The following is a 24,157-nucleotide window of genomic DNA, read 5'->3' on the forward strand; positions in this document are numbered from 1 at the left end:
CTTCCGCCCTCATTAAACCAGGCATGGCTTCGCACGTGTCGCGTGTGCATTATATTTTATACTAGATACTACATGGAGGGAGAGGGTCAATTTTTTATAACCAAAAAAAGTTGAATACAGGAGATGTGTAAGGTCAAGTTCTGTCACCAGAACATGGGACATAGGGAACATTAGTAACAGGTAAATTATCGCATTGATATCTCAGTGTTGTCAATCACACATAGTGGTCAATCCAGGGAACATCTTGCCAGGTCATGGAGTAAAGGAAAAGTTCCACGGAGTTACATGACTTAATGATATAACTTGCTAATATGAATATAACGTTTATGTTTGTAATACACCCAATAAAGATATATTGCTGAGTATGGCATATATCATATCAGAAAATACAGAAATGATTCCTTTTAAATCAGTAGCTGACTCGTTGCAACACGGGAAAATAAAGGTCAAAATTCACCAGCCACAGACCGCTTCGTACACCGTTTTCTCGGAAGCCACAGAAACAGCCATTTCCAGCGACGGCGAAACCCTTTCCTCTCCCGCCCATTTCTCACTCTCCAGTAACGACTTTTATTGCATTTTTGGAGTGCGCAGTTTCATTAAAAAATAATCAGCTTCTACTTTTATGCAATGAGGCAAAAAGTGTTTGAAATGACATCTGTTCTCTCCCCGCTTTGATGTGAACGCTGAATAAATTGGACGGGGGGCTAATGGAAAGACACACCGAAAGGGGAAATAATAATCGCTCGTGTTTCTGTATCGCCGGGCACATTGCGACGCGGTGCCCGCCAGGAAAGGAAAACACTGTTTTCTGAAAACGTGCCATTCTCAGCCCAACGCTCGCATACACACGTTGCTGAATGTAAAACAAAATTTTTTATAACAAAACTATATACTTAGGCAGGAATTATGCAGGATTCAATTATGCAGATTGTTTTGATTATTTCATTCCCTCGGACACAGTAAAACTAATCGGTGAGACATTTTGCTGGTGGTGAATTTCAGTGTTCTTTGTTGAGTGGATATGCACAAATTAAACAAATTTAATTCAAAGCGAAAAATGATCGGTACAGTACAAGCAAATGTGCTGTGCGGTGCACGTAGAGACCACAAAACAAGTTGCATTTTCAGCATCCCTTTGCTACATGCTGTTCCTCTGGACTGGATGTATTGTGGTAGTAGTACTTAAACAACACTGACACGACCACTTAGAGTTGGTTCAGAGAGAAAGAAAATACAAAAAAAAATGCAGAGAAGGCTGTTCGTCTGGACGTTCTGAACGTGCGAAACTAGCGGCCTTGGACTTGCCGTGCGCTTGCTGCTGTACTTCGCCCTAGGAAAGCAGAAATATCTGTTTCTGCATCCAGGCGGACCTACACAGCTGCCTGGATTCAGGCGAAATGCTGATACTACCATCAGCCGGACATCAGATAAGCAGAGACTCTGCCTGGCGGACAGGCCGCTCTGTGGAAAACCAGACCTGGCTGTGAAACAGTGACTCTGTTTAAATAAGGAACCGTACATCATTTACCCTTCGCTTGCCTTAACTCCACTGCATCTTTAATCGCATTTCTGTAAAGCCCTTCTGGACTGCATTTGTGTACTGAATGTATGGTTCTACACAAAGCGGCGTTTATCTTTATATTACTATTATTAATATTAACAATAATAATAATAATAATATATATATTTTTTCTTTCAGCACTTATTTGCATACATTAAGGCCCCTTTTTTCCCATAACCATCCCTGTTCCACAAAGCTGTTCCAACAAGCCAACTACTGCATGCGGCCTTCAGTAAGCAGATGGTAGCGCGCGTGTAGAACAGGAGCATAATTAGCTTAGCATTGCATTTAGCATCCTCCCCAGGCATCGGCGTGCGCACACCCAGACAGTCCTACCCGGCGACGCCATGAATTGGACGCGTCGTTCCCGTGGCTTGCATAAGAGGAACGGCACTCGCTCGAACGCGTTCTCTCTCCTCAAAGGCCACGGTCGTCTTTTTTTTTTTTAGGGGGGGGGGGGGGGGGGGAGAGCGTAGTTAGGGGCGAGGCGCTGTGATAATGAAGAGGGAGCGACGGGTCGGTCCTCACCGCCGGCCTCACATTCTTTTTGACAGCCGCCCCGCCGCGCCGCTCTCCAAACAGAAGGGAGACCTGTTCCTCCGAGTCGGGGCGGTTCCCAGTAATTGGATTTTCGAGCGAGATTGGAGGAAATCAAAATAAAATTGAGGGAACGGCGCTGATTTTGAAGAGGCTCTCGAGCGACTCTCTCGTATCGCGCGGTGAGCCGACTGTGGGGAGGAGGGAGGAAAGGAAGGAAAAAAACCAAACGGGACTGCGGTGACGCGTCAGTCCGACGCGCTCTCGGCGGCGCGTGTAGCGAACACGCGTCGCGCTGCTATTGACTTGAACCGCATCGCGTTGCGCCGACTAAACGCGTACGGCTTCGGACAGGGGCAGCGACGAAAGAAACCGGCATTTCATTTTCTTTTTGCGCCCTCCGATTTCACTCTCAGGAGACATACACTAGAGGTCAGTGTGTACACAGGCCCTTCTCCGCTTGGAAAAATACAAGGATTCATCTCACTGCATTGCAGGTACCCAGACAAGATCCTCGAAACATCTGCAAAGGCCAGAGTTTGGGGGTGGAATAGACAGTGCTCTGTATGTGCAACTTGGCATTTTTGTATGTTGAAAACGTGTTTTTCATCACATGCTACATGCTACACACTATGCACACGCGTGGGGAAAATAAACCAAAATAAGGGCTTGTTTCCATGGGGCTCTGCCAGGGACGCAGGACTGACTTTTTGTTTTCTGCTACACGCAAACTGACTGAGGCAAACCTAATATGGACGTCGCGCTCTTGATTACACTTGTGTGATTTGATTCTATCCGGGCCTCAGCAGCCAATCGGAAGCCGAGAGCGGGCAGCCGGAACACTGGGAGCCCCCATTCATAAAAGACCTGCCGCGGATATTTTTCAGCGCGGCTGCTGCTCAAGACTCAAGCGTTTCAGCACGCTGCCTTAATCAGTGAAGTGGTGTTGTAAGCTGATGATGACTGTAAACAGTAACACTCGAGTCAAAAATGTCACCACAGGTGTAAAAGTTCACGAGAGGCAAATAACCAATGTTCCTTCCAAATCCTTTTTAGATTTACTGAGAGCTAAGAACTCTTTAACAGCCTTACCTAAATGGAGGCTCTGACTGACAGGTCCTCTAATTAACTTGTGTAACTGTGGTGGGCATTTTAAAGTAGAGGTTTATAAAATGGCCATCGGCACACATCTGCACATTTGCCACTTGTGCTTATATTGTAATAGTTGCCTAATACCAAAATGACAGGTATGATACATAAATATACAAATCAGCCTACTCACATGATAACTTTGTCCACTGAGAATGTGGACAAATGTTTTTGACCACTATGGTCTACTAGTCCAACAATCAGTGCTATAATTTGTAATTGTTTTCACAAAAGAACAGGGGTATAATTGTAAATACCCATACCCAAGTTAATTTCGTTCGTGTAACAAGTATAACAGGGCAAGTAGAACAAAAAAAAAGCAAAAAAAAATGACGCCATTGACAGGAATTTTAACCTGAAAAAAAATGTTCCTAATAGCCAAAACATAATTAAATCTCTCGAGACACCTTTTAAAAAAAAACTAACTCCTGAATGCCTATCAGAACTAAGTGTGGTGTAATGTATTCATGACTAATGAAAGGCGAGAATGAAGTGCCAAGAATGTCAAACTGCAAAGAAACATGGAGTTTAAAGTGTGATTCGATGCAGCGATGAGTTCTGCTTTGGTTAAGTGACTAGTCAACATGCAGTATTCATTGCACGGTGCAGTCATATGAATATCTGCATATTTGCCCCTGGCTGGTCTTATGGTGGAAATCCCTACACACGCGTCCACACTCATTAATCCTCTGGAATTTACGAGAGGTTGTATCCTCATGGGTTGTCCAGGAATTCTCATGTACTGCCGTCTCAAACTTAAAAAAATCATAATTAAATACTCAGACTGACCATTTCACATACGTTACTTATGAATTAATTCAGGTGTTCCCAAGAAACCTGTGATTTCTTGTTTATTTGACCTTTTAAGGGTCAGGAATGCAATCACGGCTGAGGTGACACAAACCAGCTCCTCTCCCAAGCGCGCCCGTCCCCCAACAGCCCCCTCACCGAACACCCGGCCAGCAAACAAAACAAAACAAAAAAAAAAAAAGAAGTTTCCACACAAATACCTTTGAGTGGGAATCAGTTTCCTCTTCCTGGGCGGAGCCGGAGGGGGAGGGCGTGGCCGATTTACTTCCCGGAGGTGAGGGAGAACCGTGGGCAAGGGAGCTGAGCTGGGACAGTGCGGTCATGTGACGGGACAGTATCCTAGGCGATCTGTTTATCAGCGGGCCGCGACGGGCGCCGTCATAACGCGAGCCGTCCGGGAGAGCCATCTCCTGGATCTGGGTGAGAAAAGAAGACCAGCTTTACTAAAAAAAAATTTTTCTGTTTCCCAATTGCCTATCGTGGAGAGACACACCCCCCTCCTCTCCTCTCCTCTCCTCTCTCCTCCGTCTCGTTAGAGGGGGGAGACCAAGGAGATTCCCGGGATGGGGGGGAGAAATGAGATCTGCGCCCCCAGACGGCCCACTGGTCCCACTGTGCACCCCTCGGCTGGTCAGACTTGCCCCGGTTCTCGCGCTCTCCTCAGGGATGGAAATCGTGCCGAGGCCTCCTCCTCCCGGCTCCTCCCGCGGTCACGGTCACGGTCATGGTCGTGCCCCCTCAACTTTTTAATAACGCCCAAACTAAGCAACTCCAAAACAACTGGCTAGCTACATGGCAGCATCACTGCTTAGTGCAGGTATTTCAGTGGTCATACACAGCCAAATCGCCAACGCCAAAGTGTTTTCAGAACGGCAGTTTGGAAAAATGGCAATGAATTTTTGCCATTTCCGGCAAGTAACGCATTACACATGTTGAATTCCTGAACACTCCTTTTCCTCCCACACCTCCTGTTCCTACTCATTTCTAAGGATGCATTCACCAGAAAGTGCCCAAAAATAAAACAACCACTTTGAAAAGGGGTGTAACACTCCCATCTGCTGATGACAAGCTTAAAAAACGCAATGCTGTCAATTTTCGGTGAGTGCATTCCTTGTCTGTCTAATTTAAAGGTGCACAGTCGTGTTACTGCGAACGCTGATTGGCTAGTGCTGGCTATATAGCTGTTCGTTGTCCAGAAGTATTCTGTTAGATAGGATCTTTCTCTGGACCTACCTGAAGCAGTGATTAAGCTTATCTTGCCTAGAGGTAAATTAATTATAAATGACCAGGTTGTGTTCTGTCAAGGAAAAAATTCTTAATCATATCTTTTGACCGCTGCCTCTTTTAAAAGGTTCAAAGGGGCACTGTTCGAAAGGTTTTCCTGAACTAAAGAAGTAATAATGGTTAACTATTTATGGACACTATCCTTTACTCCTTTGTGTTTAACTGTGACTTAGAAGCAAACACAAGCATTAAACCTTTTCTTTGCAAGCTAAATGAGCTGCTTTTTACTGATTGCTGACCCCGTTTGTGAAGAGAAAACAAAAAAAAACAACATAATTATGGCTTTAATCGTCAGTCAGCTGAGGGCCGTTGATTGAGTCTCCAGATGCCGTCTTGTTTCTGTTGCTCTTATCACATCTGACGTTATGTTTAGACGGCTGCGTCAAAACACGGCTCTATAATTCGTTTGCCGTTCGGACTGAGGAGACGACGTTCGCATTCGCGCTAGCGCAAACGAGACCGGCCCTTTCAGCGGCCGCCGCGGTATCCGCCGACGCGGCGTGGCCGGGCGAACGAGCGGGGATCACAGAGCTGCACGCCGCCATTTGTTAATCGAGCGCAAACGTTCGTAAGTTAAAGAAAAATAAAAAATAAAAAATCGAATCAGATTAACGTTTTGCTAACAAGATCAGGTTGCAGGGCCCCAGTAGATCCGATCTTAATAAACGGCAGTGAAGCATGTGTGCAGCAGACCTGGCTGTACAGTCATGATAATTGGCCCCGGTGGGTTTCTGGAATAAAATGCAGTGTAATGATGTGGGGGGGGCGGGGACTGAACTGTTATTAGCCCGAATACATGCACAGTGCATTACGTTGGTGCTCCCATCACCGTTTGGCAACAAAACGCTGGCTCAACAAAAGGTGTTAGAACACCAAATGACCCTGCAGCATTTACATCGCCCCCCCCCCCCACACACACACCCCCTCGATTAAAAAAAATATTTAAAAGGCCCAAATAACTAAATAACTCAAAACACTGTCACTCTAATTCCCCAGCACACTTTGCATTTTTTGGGTGGACTTGCCCTTTAAGGGACCACTCAAACCTCAAAGCAGCGAAAAACCAATTAATCAAACATGAATGGGCTATCATAGCAAGAGCTGGGCTATTTCCATAGCAACAGCCTCGGGGTAAAAGCCTCACCCTTAAGTCTGAACACACAACGTTTCTTCACAAACAGCACAGAAGGCCGGGGTTGCGGAGCAAGACTCTGCGTAAGGAGCCCAAAAAAATGCCGAGGGGACATTTTTCACAAACCGAGGCTCTGCTTATTTTCTTATTTTTTTTCTTCTCTAGGCTCCTTGGGTAAAGCACATTTTTTGGAGAAATGAATTATGAATGCGCGAATATGCTTATTGTTCAATCATGATTACAGTAGCTATTTTTTCCCCCTCTGTCACTTCCATCAGAGAACACACACTGTTATGCATTGGCATCTGTCTCTACCTCTAGTAATATTCTATAGTTTTCTCATTAGTCTAGAGTATTAGTTGGGAATAAAATCACATCACTGCTATTAATAATAATAATACATAACAAATAACATTGAACATCATAATCATCATCATCAACAACAACATCATCATCATCATCAGTTTAAGCAAAACCGCCTTAGCCAACCAAGACGATGCGCGGTGACCTTCACCGGAACTGAACATTAGCGACTTGCGTACGTCAGTCACGTTTAACGGCTGTAGACCGGAACTCGGGAACATCGAAGAAGGCCGGCGGTCCTGCCGCTGTACGGTAAAGGCGCACACCTACACAAAAACACGGTTCGCTCTGACGAGCAGCCGATCCCCCGCCTCCGCTTTCAATTCAGTTCCCGTCTGTCCTCGCGAAACGCAATAAAAGGCCAGCTTTATAAACAGGGCTTAAATGTCGGCGGACCGTGCCGCGTTTGCGTGGTGATGTGCGATGCGCGATGCGCGTACGCTGCAAGCCCTCGCCGTTCTCTCTTTGCGAACCCGGTTCGCGAACATAAATGTGATATCCCTAATGACAGGAAAAACAACATTCGCGTTTAGTGTCTCACTTTGACTAAAGATCGTGTCGTGTTAGTCAGAAATCACGTTGAAATGGGCTAATTGTTTTCTTACAGCAGAGACAGAAAAAGCGAGAGAGAGAGAGAGAGAGAGAGAGAGAGAGGCCATTAACAGTACCGTATTTTAGCAGTTAATCACATGATGTGACTGCTGTATAAACATTATGAAAAGATAGTAAAAAAAAGGTTGGTGGTTGCCATAGGTACTGTATTCTATTGTTTAATGGTGTCACCTCCTGAGGTTGGGGTGGGGGAAGCTAACATGCTGTATTAGCTTTATTTAGCTCCTAGCGCTTCTCTTTCAGAGGCCAAGAGGTAACGGAGGACAAATTTATATGGCCCGCAAAAAGGCTTCCACTTTTCTTTTGTCTTTTTGCTCACTTTACGTTTCTCTCTTCTTGCCTACCGAGAAAGTCGGCCTTCATTTTGAGCTGCAGGTGATATACTTTCAGCGTGATGTAGGGGGCACGCGCTTACAAGCTGGCATGCGTGTGCACATGCAGAAACGCACACTGTCACAACAGTGTGTACACACCGGTCTCATACACACAGTCACACATGCACTCACAGTTTTAACACACCCACGCAAGCATACAATCTCTCTCTCTCTGTCTCTTTCTCTCTGTCTCTGTGTCACAAACACACACACATATACACAAACATGAACACACACACACTGTAGATACACAAACACACACACATACACATAAACATGCACACACACACACGCACGGAATACAAAGTGTAGTTTTATCTTTTATCAGGACATCTGTTCTGTTTGGTTTATTGCTAAGGAATGAGTACTGAAGTGTACAGACTGTACATACAGTCAATTACTTCCCCTTCCACAAGAGAGAAATATAAACATACAGCAGATAGTGGTTATGCTTTATTGGAAATGCAGTATTATCACCTAAATGCAATAAAACCCACACAAAAAAAATCCTAACTTGGCGAAAACACAGCAACGGCCTTCCTAAATTCCTTTAGCATGTTTCGAATATCCGAAAACATTCACAATAAATATGTCTTTGGATCACACATGTATGTGATTGCCAAATACAAGTGCAAATTTCAGATTTTAAATGGGTAGGGACAGCACACGGTTGGCTTAAATGAAATCTGAATGAAACATACAAGGCTCTGTCAATGATTTTGTGACATTTATTTTTAATAGAAAAATATGCCTTGTGTTTGTGAGATACACACTATATTGATCTCCATTTCTTTACAACTACCCAGAACAGAATTGCATTTATCTCAATCTTCTAAAAGCAATAAAAAAGAATGAAATAAGAGTACTGACAAATACACACACACACACACAAACACACACGAACACACACAGACACACCTGCAAATTTTGCTCCTTGTTACATTTACCATGTCTCAATGCAATCTTGGAGATGTTATTCAAATGAAAGTCGAATAACAAAGGCTTTCCAATTACATACTGCTTCTGTGTGTGCAAGATGAGGTATCAGAGAGTTCTTGTTCTGTGGTCCTCCTGACCTTAAGACTGAAATGGTTTCAATCTCGGCTAAGATTGCCTGCAGCGTTTGATTCACCAGAAGAGATTCAGAAAGCTCGGAGGGCGATGCTATTACAGCCTGGACAACAACAGAATGAGATGGCCACAAGATCGCACATATTTCACCCGTGCTCTTTCTCACAATTATGCGGCTGAAAGCGTATACCACCCGCTTCAGAATCGCAGGCGTGCGTCATCGCGGACACGACAGCACTCCCGCGAATCTCATGATCTGCGATAATCAACCGCTCATCGACACGGTTTCATGCATGAGCGGAGTGTATGACTAAACCAGGCGTACCCAACCCTGTTCCTGGAGATCCACCGTCCTGTAGGTTTTCACACCGACCCTAACAAAGCAGACATCATTCAACGGCTGGAGAGCTCACCGAGCTGCTAATTAGTACAATCGGGTGTGCCAATTTAGGGTTGAAATGAAAACCTACAGGATGGTAGATCTCCAGGAACAGGGTTACCACTGGACTAGAGAGTATGGTCATGAGCTCAAGGTCTTTCAGACTCAAATTCAGCCGAAGCTGTGGGGGTGGGGGGGTTTGGGATGGATAGAGTGCATTAAAATTACGGTGCGCTCCTTGATGCCGCCGCTATCGTAATTAGTCCATTACCAGATGAAAGGCCTTAATGGGCGCACGGCATCGTCCCCGCGAAGCAGAAAGGGAAACGCACCCCTCACGCGTGTCACGGCTCACGCGACGAGCACGATTCTTTGGAGCGATGAAGAAAAGAGGTGCAGGTCAGCTTTGTTTTGGGTTCGCAGGGTTCCACTTTCCCTCGCTCGTATTTACCGAGCTCCGGGTTACGGCGGCGCTCAAACGTCGGTCCGGCGACGGCGGCGTTTACGCTCTTTCGATGTGCCCCCAACAAACCACCCCCCACCCCCACCCCCCAACGACCATTTCGGCTCAGGACGCCCGGAGAGAAGGGATGGGAATCGGAGAATGAAGTCTATGCACACCCCCCCCCCCCCACCCGCCCCCCGTTTGCGAAGTAGCACCGCGTTCCCACGCACGGCTACGGCACCGGCGATTAGTCCCGCGCGGCACTCCGGCGGATTACATGGGGGATGACCGCGGCAAAGCCGCCACAGTACGTGCCTTCCCTGCGCTCCGCCATGTCTCTGTGAAAGAGCGGCGGCGGCGGCGGCGGCTAACGCGGAGCGGGAGGCCGGGTTAGGACACGCCTTCACAGCGAGGAGAGGCCCGCGGTGGACGCACACCTGTTCTCAGCACTGCTTCGCAACACCAATCATCCATTCTGTGGAGACCAGGTCCAAGGAAGAGGAAGGACGCCTGGAAAGTGCCCGGCACAGTGTCAGCGTCATTAGAGGAGGGAATCACGTTTTTGCGGTAAACACCTGGGCAAAATCTGAGGCTATTTTATTTCCCGGGGCAAGTTTTAGTTTAATGTATCCTCAGAAACTTACTTGGCCTGGTTCGATTAAGAAACCGTCACAGCAAAATGCTGACTAAAGCTCCCATTAAAAACGGCACAAGGTTCCAGCCCTTCTGAAATGGGTGGGGAAACCCTGTGTTTTTTTTTTTTTTGTATTCCACTTCGGTTTACATGTGGAGAGGCATGCAGATCCGCTAAACGGTACCAGCGGTGCAGAGAGAATCCCGGAGAAAGCGGGAGGCGGTGTGGGAGTGGGGGGGGGAGTGAGGGGGGGGGGGGGGGGGGGATGCCAAGTAGCCCCCACGTCCCCCGGATTGGAGACATCTTGTCGAGAGTAATAGCCGCCTCGCGCAGGTTCACAGTTGCTATTGTAAAATCACGGAGCGTTTAATTGAAACAAATGACTATAATAATAGAACATTATCCCTGCGGGCTCCGAGCCGTGACAGCCTTAATTATCGCCGCGCTGAAGACCCGCGATGCCCGATCCCGCCACGGAAAGGGCCAAACACGTTTTAGGCGGCCGGGGAGAGCGGGCCGCCCCTCGATCGCGCCAAACCCTTCGCTCCCGCCAAAAAAAAGGGCCCCGTCTTCTCAAACGGTCCTCCTCATCCTCCTCCTCCTCCTCCTCTTCTGGTGTGCTCCATCCATCTTCCGACCCCGCCAAGATCGACTTCACCCCACAAGACTCATTTATAAAGCGCTAAGGAGCATAAATGTGAGAGGGGCTTTATAAATTAGATGCTATTTAAGGTCTCGAAGCACGCCAAGCTCACCCACTTTGGCAAAAGTCATTTTACGTCATCATACGTTCAGGAGACCTGATGGAACTGAGGTTATTTTCTCCTGAACTCTTTTGACAAAAGGCTAATATTAGATGGTAGTAATTAAAAGCAGGAGGCTGTAAATAAAAATCATTATCTATAAATGATGTGCCATGGGAGACAACCTCTGTATTAAGATATGTAGTTATTAATTATCGGGCTCTGGCAATTCGCACTCTGCCTAATGAGTGTTAGTGCAGCAAACACGTCTCATTCGCATCTCGCTGCGCCCCCGTCGTTTCCCTTCGAGGTAAAAGTCGGCCTCCCAGATTCGGTTCCTCGTTGTTTCTGCTAATCCCAGGTAGCAAGCTCGCTTTGCGTAACGTTGAAATCCCTTTGACCGCGCCACTCTAAATTATGCAGCGGCCTTAACAACTGTTGGCCAACGTAATTTAAATTACCCGTCATGAATATTCATTAACCGCAATGAACACCGACTCGTGTTTATCGTTCAATCCGTAAATGTTTAACCTTCACTGCCACGTCTTAGTTTAGACTTGATGTCCTGTTTAACCCCACACAGTAACGCATATCGCTGAGTTCAGCTATTTATATTTTTATCTTTATAGGCTGGGGCGAGAAATTCCCCTCATATTTTTCCTTGTTGATAACACCAGGCGTCTACAATGTCACATATTTTTGCAGTGAAGCAAAAACAAACTCCAGTTCGACAAACTACCTGTGTGCTGACTAACAGTAATCGTTTATTTAACACCTTTTGTTTTTCAAGCACCAAAATGCTTAAAATACAATAGTACTAATTTGGCTACATGCACTTCTTGCATGAGCCATTGTGATTTCACCCTTACGGTGTTTAGCTTTCAACCTGTATATGGTCTTTTGAGAAGAGTTTTTTATGGTCAAATTACATTTCACTTCTTTTCCAGAAGGGAAGGGAGGGAAGTGCTCCATACCGTTGCCTTTCCGAATGAGTTTTCCAGAGTAGGGAAATTGACGTGGAGCTGTATGGCCATATTTGCATAGCAGGAATTTTCAATTAAACGGAGCAGCTTGCTGGGAAAACTGTCGAGCGTAGTTTCGCCGCAGTTTTGTTGTTGTGTACAGCTCATGCACATACGGATGTTGATAGCAGTTTCCCCCTCAACCGACAACTCTGCCAACGCAAGAACATTCTTGCGGAGGCAACACTGGCGACCGAGCCCGGTTTGGCTGCGCGGCACGATCAGAAAGCTTGCCAAATTTTGTCTATCTGTTGTGGGAAATTACATTTCTCATCAACTGTCTTTTGTATATCATCGGTGGCTGTTGGACAGTCTGGACATTTGGAGCTTCTTTTTCTAGAGTTGCTGAGGGCGGAGCCTGACGCCGACGGATCGAACCCGAGTTCTAGCAAAGCGGAGGAGACTTCTGTAATGCCAAAGAACTCAAAGGGCAGAGATGTCGACTTTGCCGACGCCGGTCGTGCCCTATCAGGGAGTAACCCAGAAGTTTGGAAACAATACACAACTGAACCAAATGCAGGTACATTAAGATCCTGTTTTGCGTACAGAACCGCTTGTGAATGCAAACATCCATGTTTTGGCTTCAGTTATGTTCAGAATGACCATAAACCGTAAGTAGAACTAATGTACACTTGGTTGTAGACATTTAACGATTCTGAAAACATACTGCAGTGAAACTGGCTTAACGAAAGTTTCAGCTCCAAAGATGGGATAGGATAATGGGTTCACTCCCTGAACTACAATATTTGACCGCGTTGCTTTTGGAATCCCCCCCCCGCCCACCCCAAAAAAAAAAACCTGCCCTCGTTATGAAATGTAGACTGCAGCCTCATTTCAATATTTAAACACACCTCCCCCTCCACCAGTATCCCCCCCCCTCACCCCGCCACCCCCTCCATGTTCCTCATTAGTGGCATTGTCAGGGAAGCTGTTCTTTCAAAGACCTACATCACACGCCACCTCACCTTTTGCCAAAGACGTGATCTGAGAGCTGTCTCATGGCATGCGTTTCAAAGTGCCTCAAAAAGACAATGTAACCATGTACAGGTGTGGTGTGTGGCACAGGCAGTTAGACTGCGGCATCTGATGGGGGCATCGCTCTGTAATGGGGGGAGTGGGAGGAGTCTAGGCAAAAGCTGACTTAGTTACAATTGGCTGCTCATGGTCCATATAGAAATGGTTTTGTAGAGAATGATGTGGAAGAACTTGACTGGCCTGCCCAGAGCCCTCACCTCTACCTCATCCAATGTCTTTGGAATCAATAGGAAAGCCTACTGCGTGTCAGTCCTAATCGCCCAATCAGCGCCCGACCTCACTAATGCTCTTCTGGCTGAATGGAAGCAAATCCCTGCCGCAATGCTCCAACATCTTGTATAAAGCCTTCCCACATACTTTTGGCCATGTAGGGTATGTAACACATTAGAATGATCATAATATTGATGTAATCAAATGACATGCTGATGCTTTTTTTCTTTATTAGTACACCAGGTTTATTGCATCTGAATGTGACAAGGGAAAATCTATTTTTGCTGAGGGGAACAAGGCCTCCCCCCATGCCAAATTGGGGGCCCGCCGGTCTACATCTTCCTTTATTTGGGACAACAGGACAGTAAAAAGCAGGACAGCAGGACATTCCCGGGCGGGGCACGTGCGCACTGAAATGGAGGAGATGCTGTACATCGCTGGGAAGTGGCCGTCGCTAGGCCACGCCCATTTCTCGGAACGGTGACGTGCCGGAGGGCGGGGGGACACCCCCCAAAAAACGGTCCACGCGCGCCCGGGCGCGCGGCTTGGCGGATGACGCGACAAGGAGCGGTCCGACACAGACGGGGTTTCATTGAGTGATAAGCCGCGGAAGCCCGCGGCTAAATGTAGCATAAAACCCTATATCCTTGTAACAGTGTCCCGGGGAACGGCACATCTTATCTCCCGCAGCTGCGTCTCTTTATTTATCCTTATTTTTTTAATAGTTGGGAGCTTACGCGTTAGAGAGAGTGAAATAAAGGCGGCCCTGGCTGGTGACCGGGCTTCCTGGAGGTGCACAGCTGACACATAAGCCGTGTTTTGTTTGCCTTCGGCTGCTCGTTGGCACTCGTTAAAGCCAAGCGGAGCGGCCGCACGCAACGATAAAGGGCTCTCGAACGATAAGCGCTACACGCAAAGACTCTGTCTTAAGCGTCTGCAAGACCCACAGACAAATGCTCATTCATTCATTCATTTATTCCATAAGTTGTTTTTTTTTGTTTTTTTTTTAAACCCAGAGCCCCATGCGTTCACCAGATACATTTAGTTTTTTAGTTAGCAAAACGACGGGCAAGTGTTTGACATGTGAAGGGGCGTCAGAGGATGCCGTTGAAAAAAAAAAAAGAAAAACCTTATGACAAATGCGTTTAAAAAGATTTTAATATCTGGCCATAAAATTCTCTATTTTGAAACATGACAATAACACTGTCTGCTTTTATTTGTAATTCTGCACCACCTCAGAGCGTATATGATTAAAAAAGGAAATTAAATTCGTACCTTGCCCATTTATTAACTTAATCTTAAAGCTAATTGACTTTATTAAAAAATGAAGCTGAATTCTGCGACAGAAACGCAAAGTCCTTTTGACATAATGAAATTGAAAATAGCCATTTCTTTAAAATATTTCTTAATATACAGCTACACAGTTTTTATATCACATTGTTGCTGGAAAAAGGCCCCCTTTTCCCTAGAGATAATAAAAGAATTGAATTTTTTCTTATCGGTCATCTATTTTTTTTTCCCAGAGAAAGCTATTACTTGCTGCCTGCGGTTGCTAGGCAACAGGAAATATTAATAGCAGCTTTTATTAGCCTGGCTTTACCAGAGGAGTACTAAAATGAGGAAGTGGAAAACATGAATGTGTTACATAAATCTTTAGACCTTTCAGGGTGTGCACAAGTCTCTGTTTGTGCGATGATTTATTGCGATGATGGTTCATTTATGAGAGAAGGGGGTGTGAAATAAGAAAAAGGAACATTACCCTGAAGGACTATTTGAAAATAAATAATTGCAAAGGTGAAAAGAAAGCTGTTTAAAAACCAGAGTTCTCTTTCACAGAAATTTTATTGGCCTATTACACACAGGGAAAAAAAAAAGCTTTTCACATTTTCTCCCTGCTCTGGGAAAAGCAATATGAATAGATTCATTTCTTATGAAGCATTCCCTATAAAATGCTTTGCGTCGTGCTCTCCCATCAGCGACGGAGAAGCAATACAAACAAATACCCCTTCTGCCCGACGGCCATAGTCCCTAACTGGATTTTCACTAAAAAGGACCATTCAGAGGCCTGATATTACAGAAATCTGTTTTGCTTTCATCAAGCCCGTTTTTATTTTCATGAGTAATTTTGAATTCATAGCAAAATTTCAGTGTTACTGCAATAACTCTGCTATTTCGGCTAACTAGCTTTTGTATCGCCGCAGCCATAGGACTGTGTACTTCAGCCACTGGTTATAAATGTTCAGTTTCTGCATAACACTTGTCTTGCGATTGGTGTTGAGCAGGGCAATTAACCATGCTGCACAGTTTCTACATCTTAGAGAACAGCTAACTGTGATTTAGAAAGCAGAGGTAGCGACAGCACTCTTACCATGTTGAGGCGATTCCATGTTACATGATAATGGGATGAAAAAAAATGATGTGTGCAGTATTGGCCACAGTGCAGCTGTGAGAAGCATTTTCTTTACCTTAAGGGATGCCAGGTTTCATGTATGAATGATAGATCTCTTGATGTTTCTTCATTTTAACCTCTTCCCCTATTCGTTTGATTAAAATGTCTAAACTGGCAGGCCTACAAAACCGCAAAATAAAAACAGAGAAATCCTCGACAGCGCAGAGCCTATTAAAGGGTGAGTGGCTAAGAAGTTCAGTAGAACTAACCTTAGAACTTGAGCTTCCACTATCTTGGACAAGTGAAGAAGGAGGGCGTGATCTTTTGAGCCGAGCTAAGCAACTCCAGTTTTCCAGTTTGGTTGTTACTTTAATCACAGTGAGGACACAAGGCCCACCTGAAGCCAGCAGGCTTGAGGCCAGCATGACTTTCACTATACTGTGTACATAACTTCACATTCTTACATTGTAGATGGAGAGCTTCTGCGTCCCTGAAATCACAGTTAGAAATGTGCACATACGTGCAAAATATGTGACGTCACAAATGCGTCAAACCTATTATGGTCCATTATGCAAAAATATGCAAATTACGGGAGAGCAATGTGGTGAACGGAAACTTTAGTGCATAGAAAGCTCATTAGTTACATTGTTGTGACAGTTGGTGTGTTGAACATTGCAGACTGCGCAGTTTTAGGATGCAGTCCTGAGGTAGGAACTTTGTTCCACTCGTTACCAGAGGATCCCTGTCTAGAACAAAAATGGGTTGAATTTGTTTATAAAAATCACGTGGATTTACCTGAAAGCATTGAGAAAATCTGTGTTTGTAGTGTACATTTTACAGACTACCGCTTCCAGAACCTCGTGGAGAAAAACTGATTTTGAATCTGGACGCCGTGTCTACGGTAACCCCGGGAACCACAGCGGCAGGCCGGATCAAATTGCACATTCATAGATTGTAGCATTCTCAATGAGGGTAAAGCTGCAGAGATGCTACTAAGCAAGGGCGTAGGTTTGTATATGGACGGTAGGGACATGTCCCTACCAATATTTTGGGAGGACAGAAATGTCCCTACCAATATTTGAGCGACTCGTTCGCATTACCTTTGGAGTGAAATCACATTGGATAATTCCGGTCTTCCCTCTCAGAGGCTGTCTCCAAGACGACCAATTTAGGCATGCTAGCATTTGATTGGCTGAAAGGGAGGGGGCTATCTGAAGGCTCCCGTCATGTGCAAATATCATACCTACTCATACACCAAAAAAGCGTAAATAATAGGTAGCAAACTAACTAGCCAGTAGCCACGTTGATTTAAAATTGAAACCTGCTAGCTACCTAACGTCACCAGCCTTTCCATTGTGGAAAATAAGTAGCAAGCTAACCCTGGCTTCTATCATCTATAGGCTAGCAGTCAGGTTGCTAGCAGGAGTAAACATAAAATGGGTGGATATCTCAAATTATGAGTCTAGAAATCTTATAAAATTGTCACCATTAATGAATATTTTTGTATACAGGAAACACAGCAGCAGGCTAGAGAGGTAGAGCAGGCTGATGAGGAAACAGGTGCATCTTCAGAGTTTCAGGTGACGTCATAATTATGAACTATAGTTTGGAATTATAGGGAGGCATTAGCATTAAATTTAGTTTTAGGATTTTTAGCAAGTTGGTTTCATAAGATCCTATTCACTCAATATTTAAAGTTGCCCACAAAAATAAATGGGACCCCAAGTTTAACCATATGTTTGTATCAGTCTTATTCATAAATGCATCAAAGATATTTGCTAACAGTTTGTATCTGTTAATGACTGACGTAGGCATCTGTTTGGATTGTTTAAATAGACACCAAGACACCATCGTGAGAAAAACACAGAAAGTAGAAACAGAATAGAAAAGGAAATGAGGTAATATACTGAAACTGGCAGGCCTACCTAATATAAAAATGTTGATGTCTTTGATCTGTTATTGTGTATAGTTTGTATTTAAATGTAAATACAGATCTTAATGTAAATACAGAGCTTATATGTTAATAAACCATTTGGTTGTTAGCATTAAACAGTCCTCTTTTTATTTTTTTTTGCAGTGGTCACACACCCTCCCTAGTCATTGATTTTGTATTAGACAGTATGTGATGTGTACAGCCCCTGGGGGAGGGGGGGGGTGGGGGGGGACCAAACCTACGCCCTTGCTACTAAGCCATTGTCAGTAGTTCATTGAACATTTTTGGTGAAAAAAAACATATTAAACAAATCATTATTCAACATAAAATATTTTTTAAGGTTTTAAAATACATCTGGAGGGGTTCTTTACGGCCGCATGTAGAGAACCTGCAGGGATACCCCCACAGGCGGCTAACACCACGACGCTGTGGGAATTAAAAATGTTAATTACATTACGTTACAAGCGGAATGTGTATAATGAGAAAAAAGCCATTTAGGCTTCATCTAATTCATCCTTAAGCACGCTCGCAATCGTATCTGTGCAGTCAGACGACCTTAAGGCACTTGTTAGATATGATTTTAAGCGCGATAGCTGAGACTCGGCGATAAGATCGAAGCCGTTCGAGGGTTAAACGGCGGAGAGGTGTGGCCCTTAAGGGAAGTGCAAGGTCGACGCGTTCAGACGAGGCCCTCGCGGTGCCGCACGTCTCTCCCGCGTTCGGAGCTGCGCATGCGACGCGTGAGGGGTAGCAGGGACGCGTCAGCTGCGTTTGCGCAGCGGTGGCGTCGTGTTCCAGGGGAACCGATATCCCGGCTCGCCGCAGTGAAATCGCGCACGCGTGTGTGCTAACATGCTACTAACACGCGCACAGACGCAGACGCTCATCGTCAGTGGAGTCCCCAAGCTGAAACTGCTCATTAGCGCCTGTTTTAGGAAGCAGTTATTCGGTTACTATTTAGGTAAGGGTTAAAACACTAATTTGGATATGAACGAGAAATCACATTGAGCGTTCTTAAATGAGGACAATATTGGCCTGGTTTTCAAAGTGCATTGCTATTTATGGGTAACAATGCAGGCGAAAATAGTGGTACTGTTCTGGATTGGAAGTTCCAATTTAATCGAGTAAAGTGAATTGCAATAATGCTGAATGGTCAAATCTACAGCCAGGGAAAATTGTACGTATGTGAATGCCAGATTCGGCTCTCGACTAAACGCTTCGATTCTGCACAGTGCCTATAAATCGCTACGTATGGCTGACAAATGAACATAATGGTGGAATAAAAATACAGTTAAAGAAGGAGAGGGTGAAAAAAAAAGGTCAAGCTTGATAATGTGTGTTACTATAGGTCAAGAACTCAACGCTGCTGCCCGAATCCGACCCTGCGCTTGGGGGAGTGCTCTTCGGGATTAATTTGAAACAACTGACCATAAAGCACATGTTCCTTCATCACACCGTCCAATAAAAATAAACAATGATTTTAGGGCCTTTTTCTGCCAGACAAAGCAGGCACTGACCATGGCCGCCAAATTTATCGCATCACCCAATTCCTGTATTCACGCTACTCGTAACATATTAATTCCTTGGGTGGGGCAGGGGAGGGAGGGAGGGGGATACACAACGACTCACAAAAGGCTTGAGAAACATCCACGATGGCGGCGAGCGACCTAACGTCGAAACCTTAACAAAGATTTATACGCGCCTAAGACCCGCTCGTCCGATCCGTTCTACCTGAAGATGGAAACCGGAGGCCCTAATGCCTTCTCTGTCGTGACATTTATGATTTTAACAGGACGCACGGAGGCAAATAGCATTAGCGGGAGCCCCGTTCGTCTGAAATGGCTTTCCGCGCTACGCCGCGCCCCTCCCCGAAAGAGACGCAAGGCACGAAAACAGTGAGCGTGACAGGCCTCTAATGGACTACAAACGGCCTTCTACACAATTAGGAAAATGCAGGCAATTATGTGTTTCTATCTAAATTAGTTTGATGTCAGGGAACAAAAAATAAAATCCAATTTGCTATCCTGTGACCAAAGAAAGGCTTAGATTGTTTGGATTTATTTATTTATTTTTTTAGTATATTGTTGTTGTTTTCTCTGCTCTAATTTCCTGCCTTTTATTCGCCTTGTTATTTTGTTTACAGTATATATGCTCCTTGAAGCACAGGAAAATAGAGGGGAAAATACTGCCACATCATGGCACACAAATAATGTGCTGGTCCCGGGAGGGGGTTAGAAAACGGAGCATGAAAGCTTGCAGTGGGCCTGTGTTCGGGACGCAGAAGCGTCGTGGAAACGGAGCACCACGGAAACCCGCAGTCGCACGGACCCAAACGGCTGCGCTGATCGTTGCGCGCCCCGTCTCTGGTTGAAACGCTTTTCGCAACAGCGCCCCCCTCTGGTCTTCCTCTCCCCGCGGCCCACGCCTCTCGTTAGGCCCGGAGCCACGGCCTGTGATTTAACTGCTGCCTCCTGTTTGTGATGAGGAAAATTCTATATAATAATAATAATAATAATAATAATTTTTAAAATGATAAAGACAACTGCAGTTCTTTCATTATTAATTAATGTGCTTGAAATTTCCATTAGATTGTAAGCACAGTATTATGTGTTTTTAATACGGACTCAAACTGCATATTGATTGCTTTGAAATATGACTGCAGCCAGAATATTCGAAATGGCATTAAAATATCACCTAAATAATATGTTTGCTGTTATTTCTTCATGGAACGCTTGAATTAAGACGTTTCGTGTCCTCTTACTCTCTTTCTTTTTCAAAAGACAGAATCCAATCACACCACAGAAACAGGTCCCATGTCTCCGCTTTAGTCCTGACAGCATTTTCAAAAGGGCCTGGATTTGAACTCGTGGGTCACATGGCCGTCGCACCGTCGCCTGAATAAAAATGTCCCGGTTTGCATTCACGGAGCTCACCGCGGTAGCGCCAGCGCACGTACGTAAAAGTTTCCCCGCAAAACGGACCGTTAACCCCTGACCTATGCGGGGAGTTTTTCGTCTAATTAAGGTTTTTCCTTTTTTTCTGACTCAGGATCCAGCCAGCTCTGTTCGGTTGCCAGCTCATGAAACAAATCTCCCCGATCAAACCAGATCTTATTGCAACCCTAGACTGGCATAATACCTCATTCCCCCGCCTGTCAGGGGGAGAATGCCTGCTGGAGGACAGATGAAGTCTAATGGATTTTTTCCATTTGAAAATTTCATGTACTCTCTTTTTTTTCCACCACAACCCCCCACCTCTCTCTCTTTCTCCCTCTCCCCTCCCCCCTCCCTCTCCCCCCCTCTATCTCTTCTCCTCTCACAAACATGTGCTCTCAAATCTGAATATATGCCCTGACCTGCATATGCTATAGTAGGCACACAGCATTTGTGGAATATATTTTTAGCCGCATGTCTCGCTCGCTTTACAAAAACAAACAAATTCCAATAACGAGCGTCGTGTGCCGCCATCTTCAGGAACAAATCCGACTGCCAATTAAAACGACTTTCTGTTGCCATAGTTTGATTTTTTTTTTGTGTCTCCACAGTATCAAAATATTTGCTTCACAGATGCTGAATTCATTATTTAGAGCTTTGGTTTATTGTATTTTTTTTTTGAAGATGATTTCTCCCAACAAAGACAGCAGGGACTTTTTCATCTGAATGCATCTCTGCATTCTTCTGTCAGTACGCCGTTGCATTTCGGTGTATAAGTGATTCCATGTGCAGACAGGGGCTGAGAAATAAGCAGCACATAAAAGCTATCTAGAAATATCTAAACAAGGTGCAGACAAAATGTCTTCAAAAAGGCTAAATAAATATACGCTGATTTTTTGAACACGTAGCTACAACCGAATATTCCTGTTTATGTCATGCTACATTATTAGCCTGTATCTGTAGCTCACTGGAACACATCTATACTGTATATTTGCAAAGTGCTAACATTGTAGTTAACTATAAGCATTGTATGCATTCAATGTAAATATTATGTATGAAGGCAAAACATATTGTTTAATAAAGTAATCTTGACATCCATTTTAAGCATGACTATTGCTAAAGCAAGCCAGATTAATGCTTAAACAATGTATTTGTATGAAGAAATTGAATCAAGCAACATCAACTGTTAAACTGAATATATGTAAGCTATTTCTGAAGCTGTACTGCATGTAGTACCATGCCCTACTGTTTGTGTTGCACAAACCAATATAGGTCAGGTATTGGATACTCAGGTAGCATTTTGGTATCCCCAAGGAACTAAACCACAGCCATGCACTGTGAGGATACAATTGAAATAAAAACAATATAAAATATAAAAAAAACAGCTACATCATATTAAAAAACTTTTACTAAAGACTTTATTTCTGGCTTTGATGCACTTGCTCTCAAAAATCATTGAACTGTGTGTGCAGATTTCTCAGTGAAAGTTGACCAAAAATGAACCTCATAAAAACCCCCGTTTTTAATCTCACGATTCACACAACTCAATACTTTGTGTGTGTGTGTGTATATATACGAAAGATAGCTTTAACCAAATGGGATCCGTGACACACAGAATCACAGGATGCTACGGCACACTGAGCTTCCTTCGCCTGATAGGTCTCCTGGCCTGCCAATCAGGGCCTGGCTGGCTCCGCCCTCCTGAGCTTCCGATGCTCTCAAGAACATCTCTTAAAAATCTGACCTGACCGGTGAGCCTCATTTCCGTTCTGATATTACGCCCGCCCCCACCCCCCCAACCCACTGCCCCCGAGAAATGTGTAATTGACCAAAAAACAAAATACCCAAAAAGCAAGCGTGTCCCTGACCTCCGTCTGATGACCCCGAGCAGTGCATTATGGGAGAAAGAGAAATGCCCCTCGGTTACTTACGGAGGGCATTTGGCCGGCCAGCAGGTGTCCGTCCTGCACCAGCATGTTGGACATCATGATGGCGGGCAGCTCCGGGTACGAGTAGGGGTTGATCAGGCCGTTGTGGGGCAGGGAGTGGCAGAGGTAGCCCGTCTCGGGGTCCATCAGGTGCAGCAGGGAGGGGTCCGGGTGGTTTGGGGGCGTGATGGGGGGGATCTCGTAGTCCTCGTCGCCTGCACCGCCGCCGCCGCCGCCGCTGTTACCCCCGCCCTGACCGGAGTAGCTCTGAGAAGAACAGAACGAGCGCTGGTCACCCCACAATACCGAAGAGGAAGATCGGCGATTACAAAGGGTGGCTAACTATTACGTGCTAACATTCAAGAGAACCTCCTTAGGCTGGTGTGAGTAGGCCTGAACCTTACGCTACCAAATAAATAAATAAATAAATGAATGAATGAATGAATGAAGAAAAATAAATACTCTGTGCAATTACATTCATAAAAATATGTACTAGCGGAGGAAATACACGCTTGCGCTTACGGCTAAGGCTAAATTAGTAATATCTTCAGTATGAATGCACTCCCACTGCTGTTTGGAGTCTCTTGGCATCCATAGCATGATAGTAGCGACCTGCCAATGACTAGGGCAGCTCCCCGCCCATGCCTGCTCTGGGGGTCCCGCCTTTCGAACACTCCGTCGCCGGGAGACCTCGGCTAGTTGCCGGTCGGCACGTGCCGCGCCCTCCCGGGGGAGTCTCGGCGGTGACGAGAGAGCTGCCATAAAGAAAGCAGGCAATTAACTCGCCCCCAACCCAAATCCTGTTTGCGGCTAGGATAAAAATCTGCGCTCCACCTCCCCGCATAAATGATTTATGATTTATTATACCTTAGGCAAAGTCACTCATTCACGTACATGAAAATGTGGCTCCGCCCAGTCCAAAGAGGGGCATCATGGGAAAGGAACACAAAAGGCAAATGAAACGTGCTCCCCAAAAATAAAATTATCCATGCAGAACCCCCAACCCATCATGGCACTGAAAATGCAAGAATATTGCATATATGTTTTTGCATTTTTAAAATGTTTAACAATAAAAGGTTTTTTTCTTATAATCTGCCACTACCCACATGCAGAGGTGGGTAAAGAAATATGTTCTTGCACTCCAAAAATGCACACCAGGAGCATTCAATGGGGAATGAAAAGCAATTTTGTCAGAGGCAATCTGACTTCACTCCGTTCATAATGACTGAGTCGAATTAATCATCACAAATAATATTCCGGTGTCAGCCATTCAAGAGGTTTTTAATAGAATTTTCATGATTCATGTCTCGCGGTATATATCAAACAGTCAGTTCTGCAACATTTCAGAAATCAATTCAAAATCATCTTCGTGTAGGCTGTCATCTTCTCCAGCAGAACAGCCATTTATCTTGCAAACAAATACTTTTAGCAAATAAACGGCAAGAAAAAAAGAAAACAAATGTCTCATAGGGTCGGCCATTTTCTTCCTCCTTCACGGACTGTAAAATACCTCAATTTCTGCATGATCAAAATGCAGCACATTTTTCCCCACACCGTTCATTTAAGCACTTCTATATTGTGTGTGTAGTGAACGCTAACTTTTGCTCATT

General features: G+C 45.0%; 1 protein-coding gene across 5 annotated transcripts in view; it reads right to left on the minus strand.

The window, feature by feature from the left end:
* tox2 (TOX high mobility group box family member 2) overlaps window positions 1-24,157 on the minus strand; it is a 118,640-nt gene that overhangs the window by 17,304 nt on the left and 77,179 nt on the right. For 3 of the 5 annotated variants that reach the window (XM_035388503.1, XM_035388502.1, XM_035388501.1), the window contains 2 exons: window positions 22,551-22,814; window positions 4,261-4,476 (listed from right to left, as the gene is read on the minus strand). In XM_035388503.1, coding sequence (XP_035244394.1) covers window positions 4,261-4,476; window positions 22,551-22,814 — 480 coding nt within the window. The remainder of the gene's footprint in view (window positions 1-4,260; window positions 4,477-22,550; window positions 22,815-24,157) is intronic. The other 2 variants (XM_035388505.1, XM_035388504.1) reach the window with 1 other exon arrangement.

The sequence above is a fragment of the Anguilla anguilla genome, chromosome 13, assembly GCF_013347855.1.
Source record: "Anguilla anguilla isolate fAngAng1 chromosome 13, fAngAng1.pri, whole genome shotgun sequence".
NCBI classification, from domain to species: domain Eukaryota; kingdom Metazoa; phylum Chordata; class Actinopteri; order Anguilliformes; family Anguillidae; genus Anguilla; species Anguilla anguilla.